The sequence below is a fragment of the Podarcis bocagei genome, assembly GCF_964188305.1.
Source record: "Podarcis bocagei genome assembly, chromosome: 3".
NCBI classification, from domain to species: Eukaryota; Metazoa; Chordata; class Lepidosauria; order Squamata; family Lacertidae; genus Podarcis; species Podarcis bocagei.
Genome location: NC_138127.1, coordinates 32,951,613 through 32,971,391, shown reverse-complemented (window position 1 = coordinate 32,971,391; position 19,779 = coordinate 32,951,613). Strand labels below are relative to the sequence as shown.

Genomic DNA, 19,779 nt, shown 5'->3' with positions numbered 1-19,779 from the left:
TCAGTGTAGAATTTATTTCTGGGTAAACATGCATAGGAGCGTGAGGCATGTCTTAGTTTTGCAAGGACCTTCCACTTGGCTCATCCTTATTCGCAGCAGTCTCGAAGTGCGAAACGGTCTCACTAATCCTCCGTTCTGCATGCGCAGCTCCACTGGCTTTCTTGCCAGCAACCCAGGAACACACCTTAGAGCCACCAGGCACGCGCCGCTGCCCTTCCCAAGCCTCGCCTCGAGGCGGAAATGCCAAGAGCGGAAGAAAGGGCGTTGCGCCCGTCCTAAAAATGGCGCCGGCAGAATAAACTTAATCCGAACCCTAAAAGGTGTGTGTCGGTGGCAGGGAAGAGCAGACTGAAATTAAAACCAGCAGACATGAAAGGACTCTTTCCTCTTCCTAGCATATATTTCGGAGGACCCGTATTCTCTTGTCAGTAGTGGGGGTTTTTTTAGCCCCTAAATGGCTAACCTTCCCCCCCCCCACTTCTCGTTAAGGGAGTCTCAGGCGCCGCGTCTGCCCTTACCAAAGATGGCGGTCGGACCGCTTTCTCCAGCGGGTTCCAGTGACGGGAGTTTCTGTTCCGGGTGAGTCCTAGCGGGCGCCATTTTGTGTGGTTCGGGAAAAAAGCCTACCGGAGAGACGGAGGCAGCCCAAGAGCTGCTAGTGCCGCCGGTCGGCGGGGAAGGAGCGGGAGGGGGTGAGTAACAGCCCACAGGGCGGCTGCCGTTGAAAAGACGCTCGACGCCGCCGAAGGACTGGGGCGCCTTTCCCTTCGCCCTCAGGGGGCGCGCCAGGGCTGGACTCGGCGCTGTTGTCCCAGCAGCCGGGGCGGTTGAGAAGGTGGGGGGGGAGGGGTCTGCCCTCTGGGCCCATGTGAAGAAGCGTGGAGGGATTCGCCCTTCTCGATTCCCCCACATTGGTTGACTCGCAGCGGGCGCTTATTTACTGCACGTAACCCTTTTTATCGAGGTTCTCTTTCCCCCACCCCTCAACGTACCCACCCCCTTTTGCGCATGCGCCGTTGTCCTAGCTGTGGTACTGAACGGGCGGGTTGAGATTAAAACCCGTTACGAATTCATAATGCGCATGCGCCGGTGCGCTCCCGGTTGATCGGAATGAAATATATGGGGGTTGACGTTTGGGGCCGGTGGTGGTTTTGTTGCTCGTGGTGCCTGGAGGGAAGGGATGGAGTCAGTCACGCCCATTGGCTCGATAGGCGTTTTTATGATATAGGATTACTGGCTGATAGTTGCCCTAATGGGGATAGATGCTTTTTAAGCTAAGTGGGTTTTCGCCTCGTGTAATGGTAAAGCAATTCATACTTCGCTACATAATCGTCTGGCCCAAAAATGTTTGTCAAATTCTTGCAGTTATTCATTTGAACTGTGATAATGTTTTTCAACAGTACCCTGCACATGTTTACTTGGCAGTAAGCATTGTTTTCAGTTTAGTGAGGCCTAGCCGCAAGCATTGAGGCTCAGGAAGGCAGCTCTAACATCACGGATCTTGCACAGATCGGCAGAGGGGGAGCCCCCTTGGTGTTTCCTCAGCCCCCAGATCCTCAAAGGGGAGCGGTGGCAGAGCATATTTTCTGTGGCAACCCTGAAGTTGTGTTATCCTCTCATTATTCTGGCAACCTCATTATACAGCTTCTGGCAAATGCTGAAAACGCACCTATTTACCCTTGATTTTGCTACATTAGATTTTTTAACTGATTGTTTTCAGGATGTTTTTGCTTTTTGTTTTTAAGTTGGGTATCTTATTTGCCTTCCTGGGTACCTTGGGGAATAAACACAATAAATAATCAGTGCCGGGATGGGAGACAGTCTGGGAACTTTATGTATAATGATTTGGGTTCCATGATGGAAGAAAGTTGGACTATAAATGAAATAAATAAAAGATTATCATGGTTAGGATTAATTTGCAGCCTTTCTCATCTTTGCTATGAAAGCATGTGTGCTAACTGAAGCACTATTTCATTTTGCTTCACAGCAGTAAAATCTGTGATTGTGTACACAAAAAATTGGGGTCGGAACTAAGCTTTTATATACAGATTATTTCAGCAATTCAGCTGGTTTTACATGCACTATCTAAGTAATCCTAATAAAGAATTCTGTAATGTAGGAGAGTATTCTGACATTGTAGATGGGAAAGAGGAAAGAGAGAGTAGCAATTTTGCTGAATGCTACCAGCTGAGTTAATGGCTTTGAGATTTTAAACAGGGAATTCACAGTTGACAGTTCTTAGTCCCCATTGTATACCAACTCTGGATGGCCTGAGTGTAAATATTTCATGGAAAAGAAGCTTCAGTATGCATGGAACCGGTTACATTATTGATTTAAATGCATGTAGAATGCAGTGTTCAGGAGTATGTACAAAAGGACTTGTCTTGTCCATGCTAACATACAGTGTTCGAATCATACAGCTATTTTGATAACTTAATTCTAACTATGTCTGCTCAGAAGCAGGTCTTATTGTATTTAATAGGACTTCTAGATAAGTGGGTTTATGGTGGCAAACTAAGGTACTAAAACATACTTATCAACTTCATACACTTCTCAACATACACTGAAAACTGAAATACTCTGATAGTCAAAAATTCACTGTTGGATAATCTATGTTGATAACATCCATATGTCTCTGTACCAGCCATTGTCTAAATAATTATTTCTGTTTAAGTCCCACCTCTTCCCAAAGGTTTGGGATGAATAATAGCAGCTCAGGAAAATAAAGTAAAAACAGACTACCCAGTTAAAATATTTAGAAATTAAAATTACCACATGGGTGTCAAAACTTTGGCTGTCAAAACTCCAGACAGGAAGGCTTTGCTGCACTTCTGGAATTAATTGAAGCTTGAACTTCAGTGAATAGCTTCACACACCTAACGCGTGAAACATCTGCACCCAAGTTTACTTTTCAGCAAAATTGTACATCAGCCTTGGCCACATTTTTGCCAATTTCAGTTTACTTTTGGGAGCTGACTTAGTTATACTGTGATGGGTGTTCTGGGAATGCTCTAATGGCTTCTCAGCAACATTTTGCTTGTTGGAATTTTCATTGTGCTTAATAGAGGACAAAATAGACATATACAAGGCATATGATATTAGTTAAAGAAATATAAATATAAAATATAAAGGACCAGTTTGGCTTTAAAAGTAAAATATATCTGTTAAATGCCTGAAATCAAGGAAGGTATCTTGTTGCATATGATCCTGTGTGTAGTCAAACTAGTGTCTGAGAATTAGGGGAAATAGTGTTTTCCAATAAATAGATTTTAGTTCATGTCAAATCTGTTCTACAGTTTTCCAAGGTAGTTTATAAAAGATTAAAATTAAAAACATTAAAAAGCCATAATATAAATGAACAGCATAAAAGCAAACACCAAAGCATAAAAGTAATGTAGATAGGATTAAAAGGCTTGAACCGAAAATAGGTATTTGCTTACTCATGAAATTACATAGTGTTTTCAGGCAATGCTCCCTGGGTGCAACATTCTACAATTGGAGGGCTATCCAATTGTAAGAAAAATAAGTACCGGTGGGTTGTTTTCTTTAGCCACCCGCTGCACATCAGATGATGGGAGCACCTATTGAAGATCTTAGTGAAACATATGTAGCATGGTACTAGTAACAAACAGGAAATTGCAGCTTCCTCTATATACATATGTTAGATTGTGTTGGAGTCGTGTATGTTTAGTATGTTCTGGTCATCTGTTTTCAGTCCTTTATTGAAATTACACACATAGTCCCATCTGCTGAGAATAGGTAGGCAGCTTGGGGATGCAAGTTCAAAGGCAGAAAGAATAATTTTGAAACGTTTATTAATAGAAATAAAGCATTTGAGATAAAAAAGGTATCAATTGCAGTATTTTTTAGAACACTGAAAAATAATGCATGTACAAATGGTAGAAGATCTAGAACAGATGTGGAGAACATTTGGGCCTCCAGATGTTGCTGAACTAGAACTCTCATCAACACTGCAAGCATGACCAATGGCTAAGGATGATGGAAGTAGTAGTTCAGCAACATCTGGAGGGTGAAAGCTTCCCTACACCAAGTACAGAAAAAGAAAATGATTCATATTTTGGGAATATTTATAGATGAAAACTTACTGTCTGGCTCATGCTAAAATAGAGTGGAGGACCAATGTCGGCTGCTCCTCACCTGCACATAAACAGTCTCTAGTGTGAACTTGGCTCTCTGCACATGCCCATTTGACTTGTTAGCTCCCCCTGCTTTTTGAAGGGATAAAGTCACATTAATATGTCACCATGCAAACTTAAGCAGATGAGCCAGTTACACATGGAGGAGAGGGTGGTCTTGTGCCACTCAGTCATCATTATTTTGTTGCAGTGCCATCTCAGCTGAATGTATGAGAATTGGGGCGGCATGCAAGATAGAGTGTTGCTTTACAGTGGTTCTGTACTAACACTTTCCACCTGGAAATTATATACGGTTCAACAAGAAGAGTAGGCAAATAGAGGAGAAGGCAAGAATCAAAAGGCAACTTTTTCATTTATGTTTGGAATGCTCTGATACAGAAAAACATAGTAAAATATTTTCCCAAAATTATTAGGAAGTACATTCCATTAGTCCATGGGGTGATGAAGAGTCGGACACGACTAAACAACTAAACAACAACATTCCATTAAATATAATTGTTTTTCTTAATATACGTAAGATATTGGTCTCTAATGGATTAAAACATAATAAAAACTGGGCAATATCAATCTTTTATAATTTACTTTGGAAATTGGTAAGCCAGCAGAATGAGTTCTAGTATTTCAAATTTCACATCTTATGGAATTCAACAATACTTATCAAGGAGAGTCCTATTTTATAGTTCTGTGAGACGTTTTATGTGTAAATATATAATGGCATAACTTTTCTTGTGTACTAGATGATCGTAGGATTGTTTGTTGTCACTTCTGTTTGTTCAAAAAGTTTAAAAATCCCAGAAACTATAGGTCATGTCTTAATTTATATGAATGGTTTGAACATTAGCATATTTCTAGATTCTAAATCCAACTGCATCAGAAGGAATTGGGGTTCCCCCTTGTAAAATTCAAGCCTGGAATATTGTACTTAGCTGCAGCAGAAGAGCAAGGCATTCAGAAACAAGGCAAAAGATGGAAGGGATAGGTCATGAAGGGACAATATGTCTAGATCTAGTAAAGTAAAGTATTTCCTATTCAGTCAAGTGGAAACAAATCCAGCCTTAATAAAGCATGTAGATTAGTACCCTTATACTCTAGGGCAGGGGTAGGCAAAGTGGTGCCCTCCAGACATTGTTGAACTTCAGCTCCTATCAGCCCCAACCATTATAGCCAATGGTCGGGTTGATGGGAGTTGAAGTCTGACAACAACAGGAGGGCACCACATTGACTACTCCTGCTATAGGGCTTCTGTGAAACACTGAAGGCAAAACCAAGTGGTTGGATTTGAAGATGGCTTCCTACTGTTTATGGAAAGATTGTCTTCCATCTCACACTGGAATGTTGTGCAAAGAAAGTTAAAGTAAATTCACCTGCTTGCACAAGAGCTTCTGCAGCCTCTTAGTGGATGCATCTGAACTGCTATAGTATAAACCAAGGGTGGGATTCAACGTATGAATGAGTCTCATCAGTGAAAGCCCTGTACAAGGACTTCTGCTTGTGCAACAGGGCTCCCTCTCTCCACTGTGTGCCCCCCAAAATTGGCTGGGGGGGTGTTAGAGGGGAGCATTCCATCTGGCAAGACAAATCACATTACTGTATGGTGTTGAATTCCTCCCCTTGCCTGTTATTATATATGGATTTTTGTGCAAGCTGTTTTTCAAATCTCTTGTTCATGGTTCTTTGTATCCACTATATAATAATTTCAAAGATGTATATCAAGCACCTTCCATGCTGGGTATATTCCCAGAGCAGCTTAGAAAATAATACAACAATTTATTTCAATACTGTAATGCAACACCTAAATACAATAATAATCAAATAAAAAATCAGTGGAGTGTAATAAATATGTTGGAAGATTGGAATGGTGTGTATGAAATATTTGGTGCCAAAATGACATCAAAGTGAATGCCAGGTGAGCCTCCCTGGGGGAACATTCCACAGGCAAGTTGGCATGTGAACAGTGAAAAGGCGATTATCTTTTTGTACTTGGTAGCCACATGCCTTACTATACAGCATTGAAGCACATGGGAAAGAGCCTAAGATGCTAACCTTGGTGATCAAGCAGACTGGTAATGAGAAAAAGTGGTCCAGCGTGTTTGCTTGGGAGAATAGAAATACTCATTTCCTTCAGTAGTTTCCACTGCTTAGGGTAGCGTTCATAGAATTGTAAGGAAGGAAGTTACACTTTCCTATGTTATGAGTTTGTCTGTGTTTGTGTAACATTTACAACAAAATAATAATAATTTCACTTTTGAAATTGTAATAATCTTGTTACAAATATTTGTTGAATCGTACTTAGTAGGAATGTTTCTGTAGGTATCCAGACGTATTTCTAAGGAACATGTCTCTTAAAGCATATCAATAGCTTTCTGGTCTATGCCCCACCCCGCCCAGTAACAGTTTTATTTAAGCAAATGATAATACATTATAGTCTCAATAATTAATTAGCTTTTGTTGCCACTTCAAAGTCATAATGTGCTTTGAGAACACTTTTGTTATCACCTGTCTAGTCACAGAGACTAAATTAATCTTTCTTGACAGGGGTTCTTTGGAAGGCACTTCTGGGCCAATGCCTGTGATTTGGCAACTCTTCTAGACATCTTTTCACAATATATTTATTTCCCAAAAGTGTTTATTGTTGTTTTCCCTCTCCTTCACAATTTTGTTAGGAATTCATGTAATATCTAAGTTGACCAGTTTTCTGAAAGGGTAAAGTTCTGGAAGTGTTTACTTGTTTCTCAACTGATGACAGTCCTGCAATATGAAATGACAATTCTGTTATTTGCAATTGTCTGGTATATAAGTGTTTCTGGATGCTACCAGGAATTGGAACAAAATGGAAATTCTACTTGATCTGTTTGAGATAATGTTTGGGTAGTTCATTTTAGTTTAAAATATAATTTGTGACTTTTGAAAGAGTTAAATGACTCTAAACACATGAAGCTTCAACTCAAACATCAACTGTTATTCTTGATTAAATGTAGAATATATAAAGAACTAAAGATGTGGGATCAAAGCGGACAGCCTTGGCAACAGTGGCCTTTGAATCAGCAGCAATGGATGCAGTCATTTCAGCACCAGCAAGATCCAAGTAAGTGAATAGCTGGGAAAGTGCTTTCAAGATAAAAGCTAGCACAGCAATTAGCATTTTAGGAATTTGATGAGGACACGATCTTTCACCTGCTACAGAATTAATCAAGCTAATCTGTTCCATTGGGCAGCATGCAACTTACATGTCCCATCAGGGCAAGGATTCTCATTAGCACAGCGAAACTTTCTCCCTCTATCTTCCACTGCATGCACCCCACAGCCTCCCCAAAACTGCAGAAAATTGAGGGAACCCCTGTAATAAATTGGGGAGGCAAGGGAAGGCAAGAGGGTGAGAATCCCATTGCCCAAGTGGAAAACCTTGTACATGTAAGGTAAGGATCTAGGAGTCTTGGTTGACCACAAACTTAACATGAGCCAACAGTGTGACGCGGCAGCTAAAAAAGCCAATGCAATTCTGGGCTGCATCAATAGGAGTATAGCATCTAGATCAAGGGAAGTAATAGTGCCACTGTATTCTGCTCTGGTCAGACCTCACCTGGAGTACTGTGTCCAGTTCTGGGCACCACAGTTCAAGAAGGAAACTGACAAACTGGAACGTGTCCAGAGGAGGGCAACCAAAATGGTCAAAGGCCTGGAAACGATGCCTTATGAGGAACGGCTAAGGGAGCTGGGCATGTTTAGCCTGGAGAAGAGGAGGTTAAGGGGTGATATGATAGCCATGTTCAAATATATAAAAGGATGTCATATAGAGGAGGGAGAAAGTTTGTTTTCTGCTGCTCCAGAGAAGCGGACACGGAGCAATGGATCCAAACTACAAGAAAGAAGATTCCACCTAAACATTAGGAAGAACTTCCTGACAGTAAGAGCTGTTCGACAGTGGAATTTGCTGCCAAGGAGTGTGGTGGAGTCTCCTCCTTTGGAGGTCTTTAAGCAGAGGCTTGACAACCATATGTCAGGAGTGCTCTGATGGTGTTTCCTGCTTGGCAGGGGGTTGGACTCGATGGCACTTGTGGTCTCTTCCAACTCTATGATTCTATGATTCTATGTAACATGTAGGTTGAATACAACTGTTAGTATTTTATTTTATTTGCTATCTTTTGTTTTCTTGTATGTTGACTTGAAGTAGGTTGGTTGACAATTTGTTATAGTGTTTTAAAACTATTATGGTCAGCACCAGCACCCCTCAATTAGATCAGAATGCACTAACTAAAGACCCGGGTTCTACTAGAATACTTACAATGAATCCTACTTGGGTAACATGGGTACACAAAAATAGTATTGCAACTTTCAGCCTTGAAAATGATAGTAAATTTAGGTTGTCTGGGTGAAAAGTATTCCTCCCCCCCAAAAAAAAAATAGCTTTTGGGAGATGGGAGAAAGAAGATAGGCTGCAATTTAAAATGGGCACATACCACATCCATTTAAATCCATCGGCAGTTTCCCCCTTGACTTCAGAGTAATGCTGATTTGAACCTTTTAGGCTGCAAGCCTTCATGTAGACTGCTTAAATCTTTAAATCCCATTAAAATTGGCATGTGTTCAGGATTGCAGGGGTGCAGCCCATTCCTACACATTCAGGAATAAGTTTCACTAAATCTATTGAAGCTTAAATATGCATGATAAATATGTATGCGCATTATAGCAACTGGAGTATTAGTACCAGTACAGGTTTCATTCTCTGAATACAGCTGACAAAGTCTGTTTATTAGACATTTTTGAAATGGAGGATTGGAAGAAACTGTGATAGGACAATGAACTGTTTTGGTAGTCTTAAGGTGCAGTCTTAAGAAGGAAGTCCCACTGTGTTCACTGGGGCTCATTTCTATGTCTGTGTATATAGGATTACAGCCTAAATCTAATGATTATTTGCCTTATTTGAAACAGAAAATAGTGTTAGTTTAACGCATATAAATTATGTGAAGGACACTTTTAAAAGGAAGCTTTTAATATACTTCCTATGACATGTGAATAAGGTGCTGTTCTTTTGGGCTTGACAAATATGTCTTCCTAATTCTGCCATGGAAATCTGTACATTGAAAATCTAATTTTATTTCTAGGCCAAATTGACTGGGCAGCATTAGCTCAAGCATGGATTGCTCAGCGAGAAGCTTCGGGGCAGCAGAGTGTAGTGGAACAGCAAGGGATAATGCCAAATGGCCAGGAGATGACAGGCATGGAGCCTGGTCCAAACAACCATGGCAACTTTCAGGGTGATCCAAACTTCAACAGAATGTGGCAGCCAGGTTCGTTTTTTAATACTTTCCTCTTTGCTTTTGGATTCTAACACTGATATGCTCTATCTTTCTAAGCCTGGAGCATCCTTGGAAAAGGCAAGTTGACTTGCAAGATCCAAACCTCATTGGCTTTGAATTATTTTCTCTGTTAATGCACAGAATATAAATTAGAGCGTATCGTTCTGTCCTTTGTAGTGCTCTGTGATACGCACCTAGATGCTGCCTTAATCAGCCAGCTGTAGTCAGATTCAGGTTCTGGTCAGATAGCAATCTATAGATCAAAATGTTTTCTATTCCCTCACAGGCATTTCATACGCAGCCTTACATACCAGTAAGTCTGGTGCCTTTTCAGCAGTTGCTGCTGTTCTTCCTCTATGCTTCAAATGGGCCAACTTTATTTGTTAAAATGGTGCAAATGTACTTATGGTACATTGCTTAATGTACATGAAGGATTTTTCAGTTTCACAAACTCTTAAATGTATTTCAAATTAGGCTGGTTAAAGGATACAGTATGGAAATGTATAGTTGAAAGTCGTCCCCGTCGTCCCTGTCCCCAGTTCTGCCTGTGTGCCTAGTACAGCTATATTCTAATGGAAATGGTAAGCTACTTGGATAAACTAGCCAAGAACAGTGTTCTTCCTCACTGGCTTGTTTCATGATCCTTTTTCAAGTCCACAACTAGCTCTTAGTACCTTATGGATGATGAAACACAAGATCTTCCTGATTTTGGTTGATTTCATGGTATATTTAGCCAGCAAACAAAAATCAAGAAGGACTATCAGTGATAGTCTGGACACAATGAATCCTAGCTTTATTAAGATACATATTTGTGTGTATTTTACATTAAAGATTTTATTTTGAAAGTCTCAGGAGAAGAAATGGAAAAAATGAGTTGTTAACATTTTGATTTTAAATCCAAACAGACTGGAGCATGCCCCACCAACCCCCTCATCCACCTCCAGAGCAGCCATGGATTCCTCCAGCACCAGGCCCAATGGATATTGTTCCTCCGTCGGAAGACAGCAACAGTCAGGACAGTGGGGAATTTGCCCCTGACAACAGGCATATATTTAGTCAGAATAATCACAACTTTGGGGGACCACCACCTGATAACTTTGCAATGGGCCCAGTGAACCAGTTTGACTATCAGGTGAAACATTTCTTGCTTAAATATTGTAAGCATGCAGAGCCCATTCCACGGAGTTGTGCCTCTAGTGCTGATTTTCAACAGAATCCACAAGTTTTATTGTTTGCTCAGATACAATTTGTCATCAGCAAACCACCTGCATTGTGAATACCTCTTTATAATTTGGTTGTTAAAACACCTCATTTTCCAATGCAATAAGTTTTGTGTAAAAGAGAAAAATATGAAAGAGAACAAAATGCTTAAATACATGAGCAAGTGTATTCTGAGAAGGAACTGCCTGTTTAGAAAGATAGCCTAGATGATTTAGTATTTCTTTTCCACCTCTCGCCAGTTTGATTTGATTCATAAAGGTGAATTATGCCCACAATATCAGTTTCCAAAATGAATTCTGCGCTCCTGCACACAACTAAGCTTCTCTGAAATACTGTAATTTAGAAGTGTAGAACTGGCCAAAATTATAGCCATTTACTCTGGTTGTGTTGTTTTTCCTGGGCCAGAGTCCCAGTATGTGCAAGGAACCCTTCTACCTGAAAAAGCATCTCCATTCATTTTACTGGAAGTGTATATTTCTTTAGGTGTGTGGATTGAAGTGAGCAGTGTGGACCGCTGTGCACATTTATCCTTTTGAGTCTGTGTGGGCTTTCTAGATTAGGCTTTTCAGAGAAAGTGCCAAGTTCCATTCATTTCAGTGGCACTTAAACATGCCTACACTTTTCTGAATTGCCATTATAAACAGTGTGTCGATGTTATACAGTGTTATAAAGTATGATATATGGCAGTCAAATATGAAGTTGTAAATGATTTTTTTAAGTAAACATCAGTGGAGAATGACTCTTTCAGTGTTCTTTCTTTTTCCTTTTTCACTTCTGTGTCAAATCCCCACATGCTTATTAGATGTAGATATTACAAGTTTCCCCCCTGGCCTTTTTTAATTGAAAAAAATGCTGCAGACTTTAATGCAATTGTTAGATTGGTCAGCTGAAGCTCTACACACAAATAAAAAAGTACACATTGAATTTTTGGGACTGAGATTGACGCAGAAATTGCTATGCAGATTGTTCTCACACATATCACATTTATGTAGTTTCCCTAGGCAGCTTACAAAAATATTAAAGTACAGCATATAACAATTAAAATGAAATTAAACAGTAAGAGGCAGCCAAAAAACCCACACCATTCCTTAGAACAGAGATAGCATAAACTAATTTACAACTCATAACCAGGGGGCAAGTATGATTTAAAAAGAAAGAAACTTAGATGTTATGTTCCTTTACTTTATATTCCAAACTTGCAGCTGGCTTACTGCAGCTACGGTGGCTTTCCTTTGAACTATAAATCAAGCTGATAATTGTAGTTGAAATTAATATAATTAATTTATCTACTTAAATCTTCTCTTCCAACACCCATCCAATACGGAAGGGACTTGGAACTTTTCCAGTTTATTTATGTTGTGTTACAGTAATGCAAAATTCCTATTTCTGAATTCTGAAATGAGAAGGACTAGTCAATTTTCTTTTCTGAAACTGTCAGTTTCACAGTTTAGAGAATATAGGCTGTCCCTTAAAATATTAAAAGGGCTTCTATTCAACTTTAGTAAGGTTCTTTCTACTGTGCATTTTTGTACAGACCAAATATTAAAGTTAGGAAATGTGTAGCATTGATCTGAAAGAAAATGAGCTTCGTTACTCTTTCAGCATGGGGCTAATTTTGGTCCACCTCAAGGTGGGTTTCATCCACCTTACTGGCAGCCTGGACCACCAGGCCCTCCAGGTCCTCCAGCACCTCCTGCACCACCTCAGAATCGAAGGGAGAGGCCAGCATTCAGAGATCGCCAGCGTTCACCTATCACATTACCTGCAAAACAGGAGACTCCTCAAATCGGTATGTCCTCATCATATTAATTTTAATAAATGTAGTGCCTTGGGCTGAGCCAGCTCCTGTTATCAGTACAGTACTATCACAGCTTGAGCGAGCTGATCTTGGAGCCCCAATAGGAGGGAAAATGCTGAGAGAATGCATGGGCAGGAGATTTCCCTTGCACCTTCCTATGCTGTGGATTTCAAATGGCGTGTGAGCTCCTGTTGCTCTGTCTCAGCTCTTGCCTACCTAGCAGTTCAAAAGCATGCCAGTGCAAGTAGATAAATAGATACCAGGTAAAAGGTGTTTCCATGCGCTCTGGTTTCCATCACGGTGTTCTGTTGCGCCAGAAGCAGTTTAGTCATGCTGGCCACATGACCCAGAAAGCTGTCTGTGGACAAACGCTGGCTCCCTCGGCCTAAAAGCGAGATGAGCACTGCAACCCCATAGTCACCTTTCACTGGACTTTACTGTCCAGGGGTCCTTTACCTTAGCCACATCCCAACTCCTATTTATGTGTTTGCCACCACAATGTCTAGTTTAGCCTAGGGAGAGAATTAGAAAGCTACAGTGGCTTTCTCTCCGTGAAACATCCTAAAAACCTCAAACACATCAATTATCTGATGAGCTTAAAAAGAAAATGAATGGGTTCATTTTTAAGAAACTACTTTTCTGTATGAATATTTAGATGCTGTTAAACGCCGAACTCTGCCTGCATGGATTCGTGAGGGCCTAGAGAAGATGGAACGAGAAAAGCAAAAGAAGCTAGAGAAAGAGAGAATGGAGCAGCAGCGTTCTCAATTGTCTAAGAAAGAAAAAAAGGAAAATGCTCACACAGGAGAAGAAGATGGACCACGGTTACCTCAGAAAAGTAAATTTGTAAGTGAAAAAGTTTATTGCACTGACAGAACAGTTGTAATAATGCTGCATTGAATTCTAACCCGTATTTTAACCTATTTCATAACCCTTTTCTTACAGGATAGTGATGAAGAAGATGAAGATCTTGATAACGTAGAAGCTACAAGTAGTGGAAAAGTCAGTAGAAGTCCCTCTCCAGCTCCTCAAGAGGAGCAAAGCGAACCAGAAATGACAGAGGAAGAAAAGGAGTATCAGATGGTATGGATGAGTTTGGGACCAGTTCATTGGCCATGCCTGCATGTGCTTGCTTATTAGTAGGCTGCCATTCTATTTAAAGAAATCATAGTTGGTTTATCAAATAATGCTGATTTAACTAATTTTTGTTAAAATTCATTTGACTAAAATAATAGTTTCCAGAAAACTCTGTTTTTAGATAGCGTGCATGTATTTTGCAGCAAGTGCAATTTTAGAGAGGCATTCTCTCCTTTACATAATTGAAGGGGGTGTCTCTTTAAAGATGGTGTCTGTCACCTGTTGTTTATACTTACTTTAAAACATTTTTTAAAAAAATTAAGGATTCCTTTTTGAGTTGAATAAAAACAGCTTTAATCAACCTGTCCTTAATTAGTTAAAATTTGCACTCTTAGTTATTAGGAAAAGCTATTCCCCTTGGGCTAAGCTAGAGAAAGCTAGCAAGCCTGCTAGCAAGCAAGTTCTCTGTGCCTCCACTAGTACTTCCACTAGTAGCTATTAAGGCAAGAACGAAATGGTTGTATGCACAGCCTAATATGATGACAGTCAACTCCAACTTTAAAGCCACACAACCAGAATCAGCATTTAACTACACATATGACCGGCTTGAGAAAGGACATAGAACCAAATTTGGGCAAAAAAGTGGACATTTTGTAAAGTTACGGGCTAGAGCGACACTGGATATCACTGATATGGTGCTGATATAAGATGCATGGCAAGGGGAGAGAATGGCTAGAATCAAGTTAGGTACACATAGCATACCCAAAGGTTTATAAATGCTTGAGCAAACTTTAGATAATTCAGGCTCTTGATTTATAGGATCAACAGATTCCTATAAGGATCTGGATTCTCTTACTGAGAAGAAAAGATGTATGTGAAATGTGATTATAGCGCTCTTCTCTCCCAAACTCTGTTTCCATCTTCTTTCATTACTTGACTACACATCACTGAATGCAAAGGTGAACTGCTGTGCATACTGAACAAATAGGTACATTGCTTGTTGTTGAGCATGTAAGCAGTTGCATAGTGTGAGCCCAATGCTTTCTTCAGCAGTTCCAAGAAATCATGGGTAATGGAACCATTATGCTTCCTAACCTGAATAACTGAATAGAATTGCAAGAGTTTGCTGAGAATTGTGTTTGAACTGGGGATTTTATATTTATAATTGTTTAGATGTTGCTGACAAAAATGCTGCTGACAGAAATTCTCCTAGATGTCACAAATGAAGAAATATATTACGTGGCTAAAGATGCCCATCGTAAAGCAATAAAAGGTATGCTTAGGCTTTCTAGTACTTTAATTAAATATCCTTTTGCATGTCCTAGAACATTTAAATCCATAGTATCTGTACCTAAAAGCAGTCTGTATGTTAAGGAAGAAAAGTTGCAAAAATTCAGTTGTAATAATCATATACTATTGTCCTGTGCAGTGTATTGTTCTGTGCAGTGTATTGTGAGTTAACTTCAGTTATTCCATTTCTTTCCTATAGAATGTCATTTATTTATTTTAAATGTTTACATATTTTAGATAATTCTAGTTCAAATTTAGCTGAGTAAAACTTAAGGCATACTTGAATTATGAATGAATTTGCTTTCACTGTTAGCCAGCTATTTTCTTTTTACGAAAATAGGCAGCTTTATTCCATGTAGTTGTGAGTAAATAATTATATACAGTTCTGTCTGCAGATGAAATTTATTAACTTGGAAATGTATAACTATAAGAAACTGATCTATCCACTATTAATTCACAGTTTAAATTTCTAAACATTCGTGGCCAGAAAATAACTGGGTTTTCAATGGATTACGTTTTTAATGTTTTTTCTCTCCTCCACAAAACAGCAATAGTAGTAGATTTAACAATACCATAGACTCTCATGCCTATGAAATCGTGGCTATTTGTGTTAACATGTTGTTCCTGTTGTTGATGTGATACAAAGCTCCTGCAAAACAGCTGGCACAGTCCAGTGCATTGGCTTCCCTTACTGGACTTGGTAAGTATGTTCCCAGTTTTGAGAGGGACTTAATGGGGAGATTGCTCTGGCTTGCATTTCTAAATATGTATTGAAACTGCCCAACATGCAATAGGCAAGCATCTGATAACTTTTGTGTTTCTTAGAAAGGGCTTATCTTGCAAATAAACCTATTGAAATACACAAAATTGTACAGTGGTGTTATTTCCATTGTAAGCATAATGTAAGCCTGTCCTGTAAATGAAGTGTTTTGCACCAGATAGCTACTACAGTATCTAAATAAAGTAAATTTGGAGGAATATTTCTCCTGTTTTTAATTCAGCTATTAGTGTGTGCTTTGATAAAAGAAACCAATAAAAATCTACAGTTTTGTCCTGCCAGCAATCCACACAACAAATCTATGTTTTGAGTTCTCATAGCCAGCAGTTAGTGTAATATTGGGATATGCTGGATATGAAATTAAGAATTACATTCTGAGATGTAATAGTTTTTTTAAAATGTTTGAAATATCAGTGTAACATTATACAATTTTAGTAACTTGTTATATTAAATATTTTTACTACTAGTAAAAAAATCTTTCACGTTAGCTTAAATGTATTAGTCAACTAATACTGAAGAGAACATAAAAAGAAAGTAAGAATGCTTCTGTATCAGATGTTCAGTATTACTTTCTGCTAGTCTTGTTAGTTTTTCCAGATCTATCTTTTGGGGGAAGAGAAGTCCATTCCTATTCCATACCTGTACCTCTTTAATGTACAGTCTTTTCTGAACAGTAGAAAATTGATTGGCATTTGGGACTTTTTAAAGCCCTGGATATTGAAGCTGGCTGAAATCATTGCAAAGATGTCTTCAGGGACAGGTCTTAGGCACTGCACTCCTGTGTATATGCTCTTGCTGATGTACACTAAGCATTTGGTACTGGCTCTGTAAAGAGCTTTTTTACCCATATACTTAACGGGAAAGTATGTAACCATAGCGATTGCTTGCTGGAAAACATGGCAAGCTATTCCGGAAGAAGTAAAACCAGATACTGAACAGCAGGTCAAATGTGTGGGCCTTGAACATCCAGTCAACCACCTTTGGCACTTCCTCCAGAATAAGTGGCTTCTTCAGTGAAGAAGTGAAAGATGGGCAATATACTCTCCTCTTTGCCCTGCAGAAATATTAAGAACCAGGATTAATCTTCCCTCGTGATAGACTAGGCTTTATGCACGCAGGTGGACTGGGTGGTTATGGATCAGGAGACAGTGACGATGAGAGGAGCGACAGAGGCTCTGAGTCATCCGATACTGATGACGAGGAACTGCGACACAGAATCAGGCAAAAACAAGAAGCATTTTGGAGAAAGGAGAGAGAACAGCAGCTATTGCTGGAGAAACAGCTGGAAGGTAGGATGTGTGTTTGGTTCAGAATTGACAACAGCAGCAATGGTTTCCAACCTCTCAGACTTATGTGCCAGCTTGTACCGTAACTTGCAGCCTGGGAGCCAAGTGCAGAATAATGCACCATGTACACAAGCCTGAGCTATAGAGTACATTACAGGTAACTGAGGAATTTGGGGTTTTCTCTGTGCTTTGATACTAGTTCACAACTCCAAATAGTTTTATCTTTAGGTGACCTCACCTCTGTCAATAACACAGATAGTAAAATTTCATAAGCAGAGGCCTTGGCCATTGTAATTCCTAAGATCTGTTAAGAGTTGGATACACAAGGACTGGCTCACATCCAGAATGTAACAAGTAAAGAATCTGCTAGAATCTTTGGATAGAATAGAGGCAGAATTAGCTATAGCATGAAGAAATCCTTGGGGAAAGGCACACACTTTCCAGTACAGAGATTCCAGGAACACACATATTACAAAGATTCCTCTGAATTCATTGAGACTGCCAGTTTACAGTTGCCCATGGCAACAGAGATATTTCATAGATATTTATTGTGATTATTGTTTAGGTTCCATTTATATACTTGCTTCAAAACCCTATTAAAAAGGGAATTGTTGATGATTAACAACCCAATCTAATTCATGTTCACTTGTAAATAAGCTCCAGTGACTTTCAAATAGCTACAGAAAAGAAGTAATATAAAAGAAGTAATGTTATACTATGCTGCCTTGTTGATACACTGGCCATTAGTGGACGATAGGGAGAGATTTCTTGTATCTCTGCCATCTCGCTTAGCGTGATTTTTGTATTTGTTTCTTTTATGCACTTACTTTTGCAGAAGAAAAGCTCCAGAATGAGAAAATTGCTAAAGAGATGAGTGAACTCACCAGTAAAGAGCAAAACAGCAGTTCACCACCAGAGGATGCAAAAGAAGAGGTGGAGGCGGATGTGTTTAGTGAAAAGAAAAAATCTCCAAAGCAAATGACACCAGATGCTGAACCCAAAAAAGAGGTTAAAGAAAAAGAGAGAATAGGGAGGAGTAGGTCAAAAAGTTCAAGCAGTGGTAGTTCGAGTGCCAACAGCAGAAGTAGTAGCAGTAGTAGCAGCAGCACAGCCTCTAGTTCATCCTATAGCAGTAGCTCTGGTAGCAGTCGCAGCTCTTCACATTCTTCTTCCCCTAAAAGGAAAAAGAGGCGTAGCCACAGTAGATCACCTTCACATAAGGTTAGGCGCAGCAGAAGCAGGAGCTATTCTCACAGAAACAGGAAAGAGAGGAGCAGGAGTAGGGGCAAGGTAAGAGAAAGGCGGAGATCTAGTAGACATAGGAGTGCAGACAGGGGGGAGAGGAGGCGAAATCGTAGTCCTTCCCATGACCGAAACTGGGAGAGGCGTAGAAGTGATAGTCACTCAAGGGATAGACTTGCTAGCCTTTCCACTCGTAGTGGGAGTCGAGATAGGCGTAAAAGTGAGGACCAGCGTAGAAGTGAAAGTGGAAACAGGCACAAACACAGCCACGATAGTAAAGTTCAGGAGAGGAAAAAGGAACGCAGCAGGAGCCTAGAAAAAGACAAGAAAAAGAACAGAGAGAGGGAGAGGGAGAGAGACCAGGAGAAGCGCAAAGAAAAACAGAGAAAAGAAGAAAAAGACAGTAAAGCTGGCAATCATGATGAGAGATTAAAGAGGAAAAGAGATAGTGAAAGAACGGTCTCTCGTAGCGATTCAGTTTCCTCAAAAACATTAAGGCATGATTCTAGGCAGGAAAGCAAGAAAAGTTCTACCAAAGAGAGCAAAAAGCACTCAGGTTCGGAATCTAGCCCAAGGAGCAGTTCTGAGTCACCAGGCAGCAGCAAAGAAAAGAAGTCTAAGAAAGCAAAGCATAGTCGGTCGCGGTCCGTGGAGAAATCTCAAAGGTCTGGTAAGAAGGCAAGCCGCAAACACAAGTCTAAATCACGATCAAGGTAGTATTCTTTTAAGTATCTTGTTTGATTTATGTATTTATTTCTGTTTTTGTTCATCATCATGCCTGCAACTATATATTTTACAAGTTAAGCTAACTTCTTTAGATTATTCTCGGTGGGGTGGGGGTGGCGGCGGATGGGAACGACTTTGATAGCATTGATTTCCAACTAAGAAAATTTAAGTTTTTAAGCCTAACATGTGTGTTTTTTGATAGTTCTTTTCCTCTTTAATTTCCCTCCCTTTCTCTTTATTTTTCAGATCAATGACTCCTCCACGTCGTAAACGCTGAGGAATGATATGGCACTAGTCATACGATTTAAAAATTCCACGAGTTTTTAAGGGCTTGTCTCATTATAGAGGCTCATTATAGAGGCTACAGTTGTGGCTGTGTAGGTGAAAGCTGAACCCTCCTTTTTAAAAAAATAATCTGTAAATAGCTGTATTTTTGGGAAACGCTGCTCGGAGTTAAGTACTTGCTAGGATTTCTTTGTATTTACATTTTTCCTTAGTAGTGCTTACTAAGACTATGAAATATGCCATTCTCTTTCAGCTGTAATGTTCTTAAAATTGCTATTGAATGTACTGTGATGTCAATAAAGTTCTTTAGTTCATTTTTTGTTTAAATTCTTGTATTTTAATTTATTTTAAATTACTTTTTTTTTTTACAATACACTTTAAAATACTGAACAGTTTGTCAGTTTTAAATTTTCTCGGTGTTTTAAGTTTCCTCCTTGGATAATTCAAGGTCGGTCAGTCCCTGGGCAAAAGAATTGTTAAAATGAACTGTAGGGTTTTGTTTTTAAAAAACATTTATTGAATTATCATCCTACTGTCTGTGACTAAAATGTGCATAATTCTTATTGTACAACATACCAATATTAGCCAAGCACAAATAGTAGCGAAGTGCAAGTAAACAACA

General features: G+C 39.6%; 1 protein-coding gene across 1 annotated transcript; it reads left to right on the top strand.

Annotated features, from left to right (window-relative positions):
• The first annotated feature begins 591 nt into the window (after positions 1–591).
• On the top strand, positions 592–19,484 carry PNISR (PNN interacting serine and arginine rich protein). The gene is made up of 12 exons (XM_081186577.1): positions 592–692; positions 7,136–7,242; positions 9,260–9,445; positions 10,360–10,586; positions 12,278–12,464; positions 13,129–13,319; positions 13,419–13,556; positions 14,724–14,823; positions 15,487–15,540; positions 16,737–16,907; positions 17,740–18,859; positions 19,119–19,484. Exons 2-12 carry the CDS (start codon positions 7,155–7,157, stop codon positions 19,147–19,149), a joined length of 2,493 nt encoding a protein of 830 aa, XP_081042703.1. The 5' UTR covers positions 592–692; positions 7,136–7,154; the 3' UTR covers positions 19,150–19,484.
• Positions 19,485–19,779: the final 295 nt, after the last annotated feature.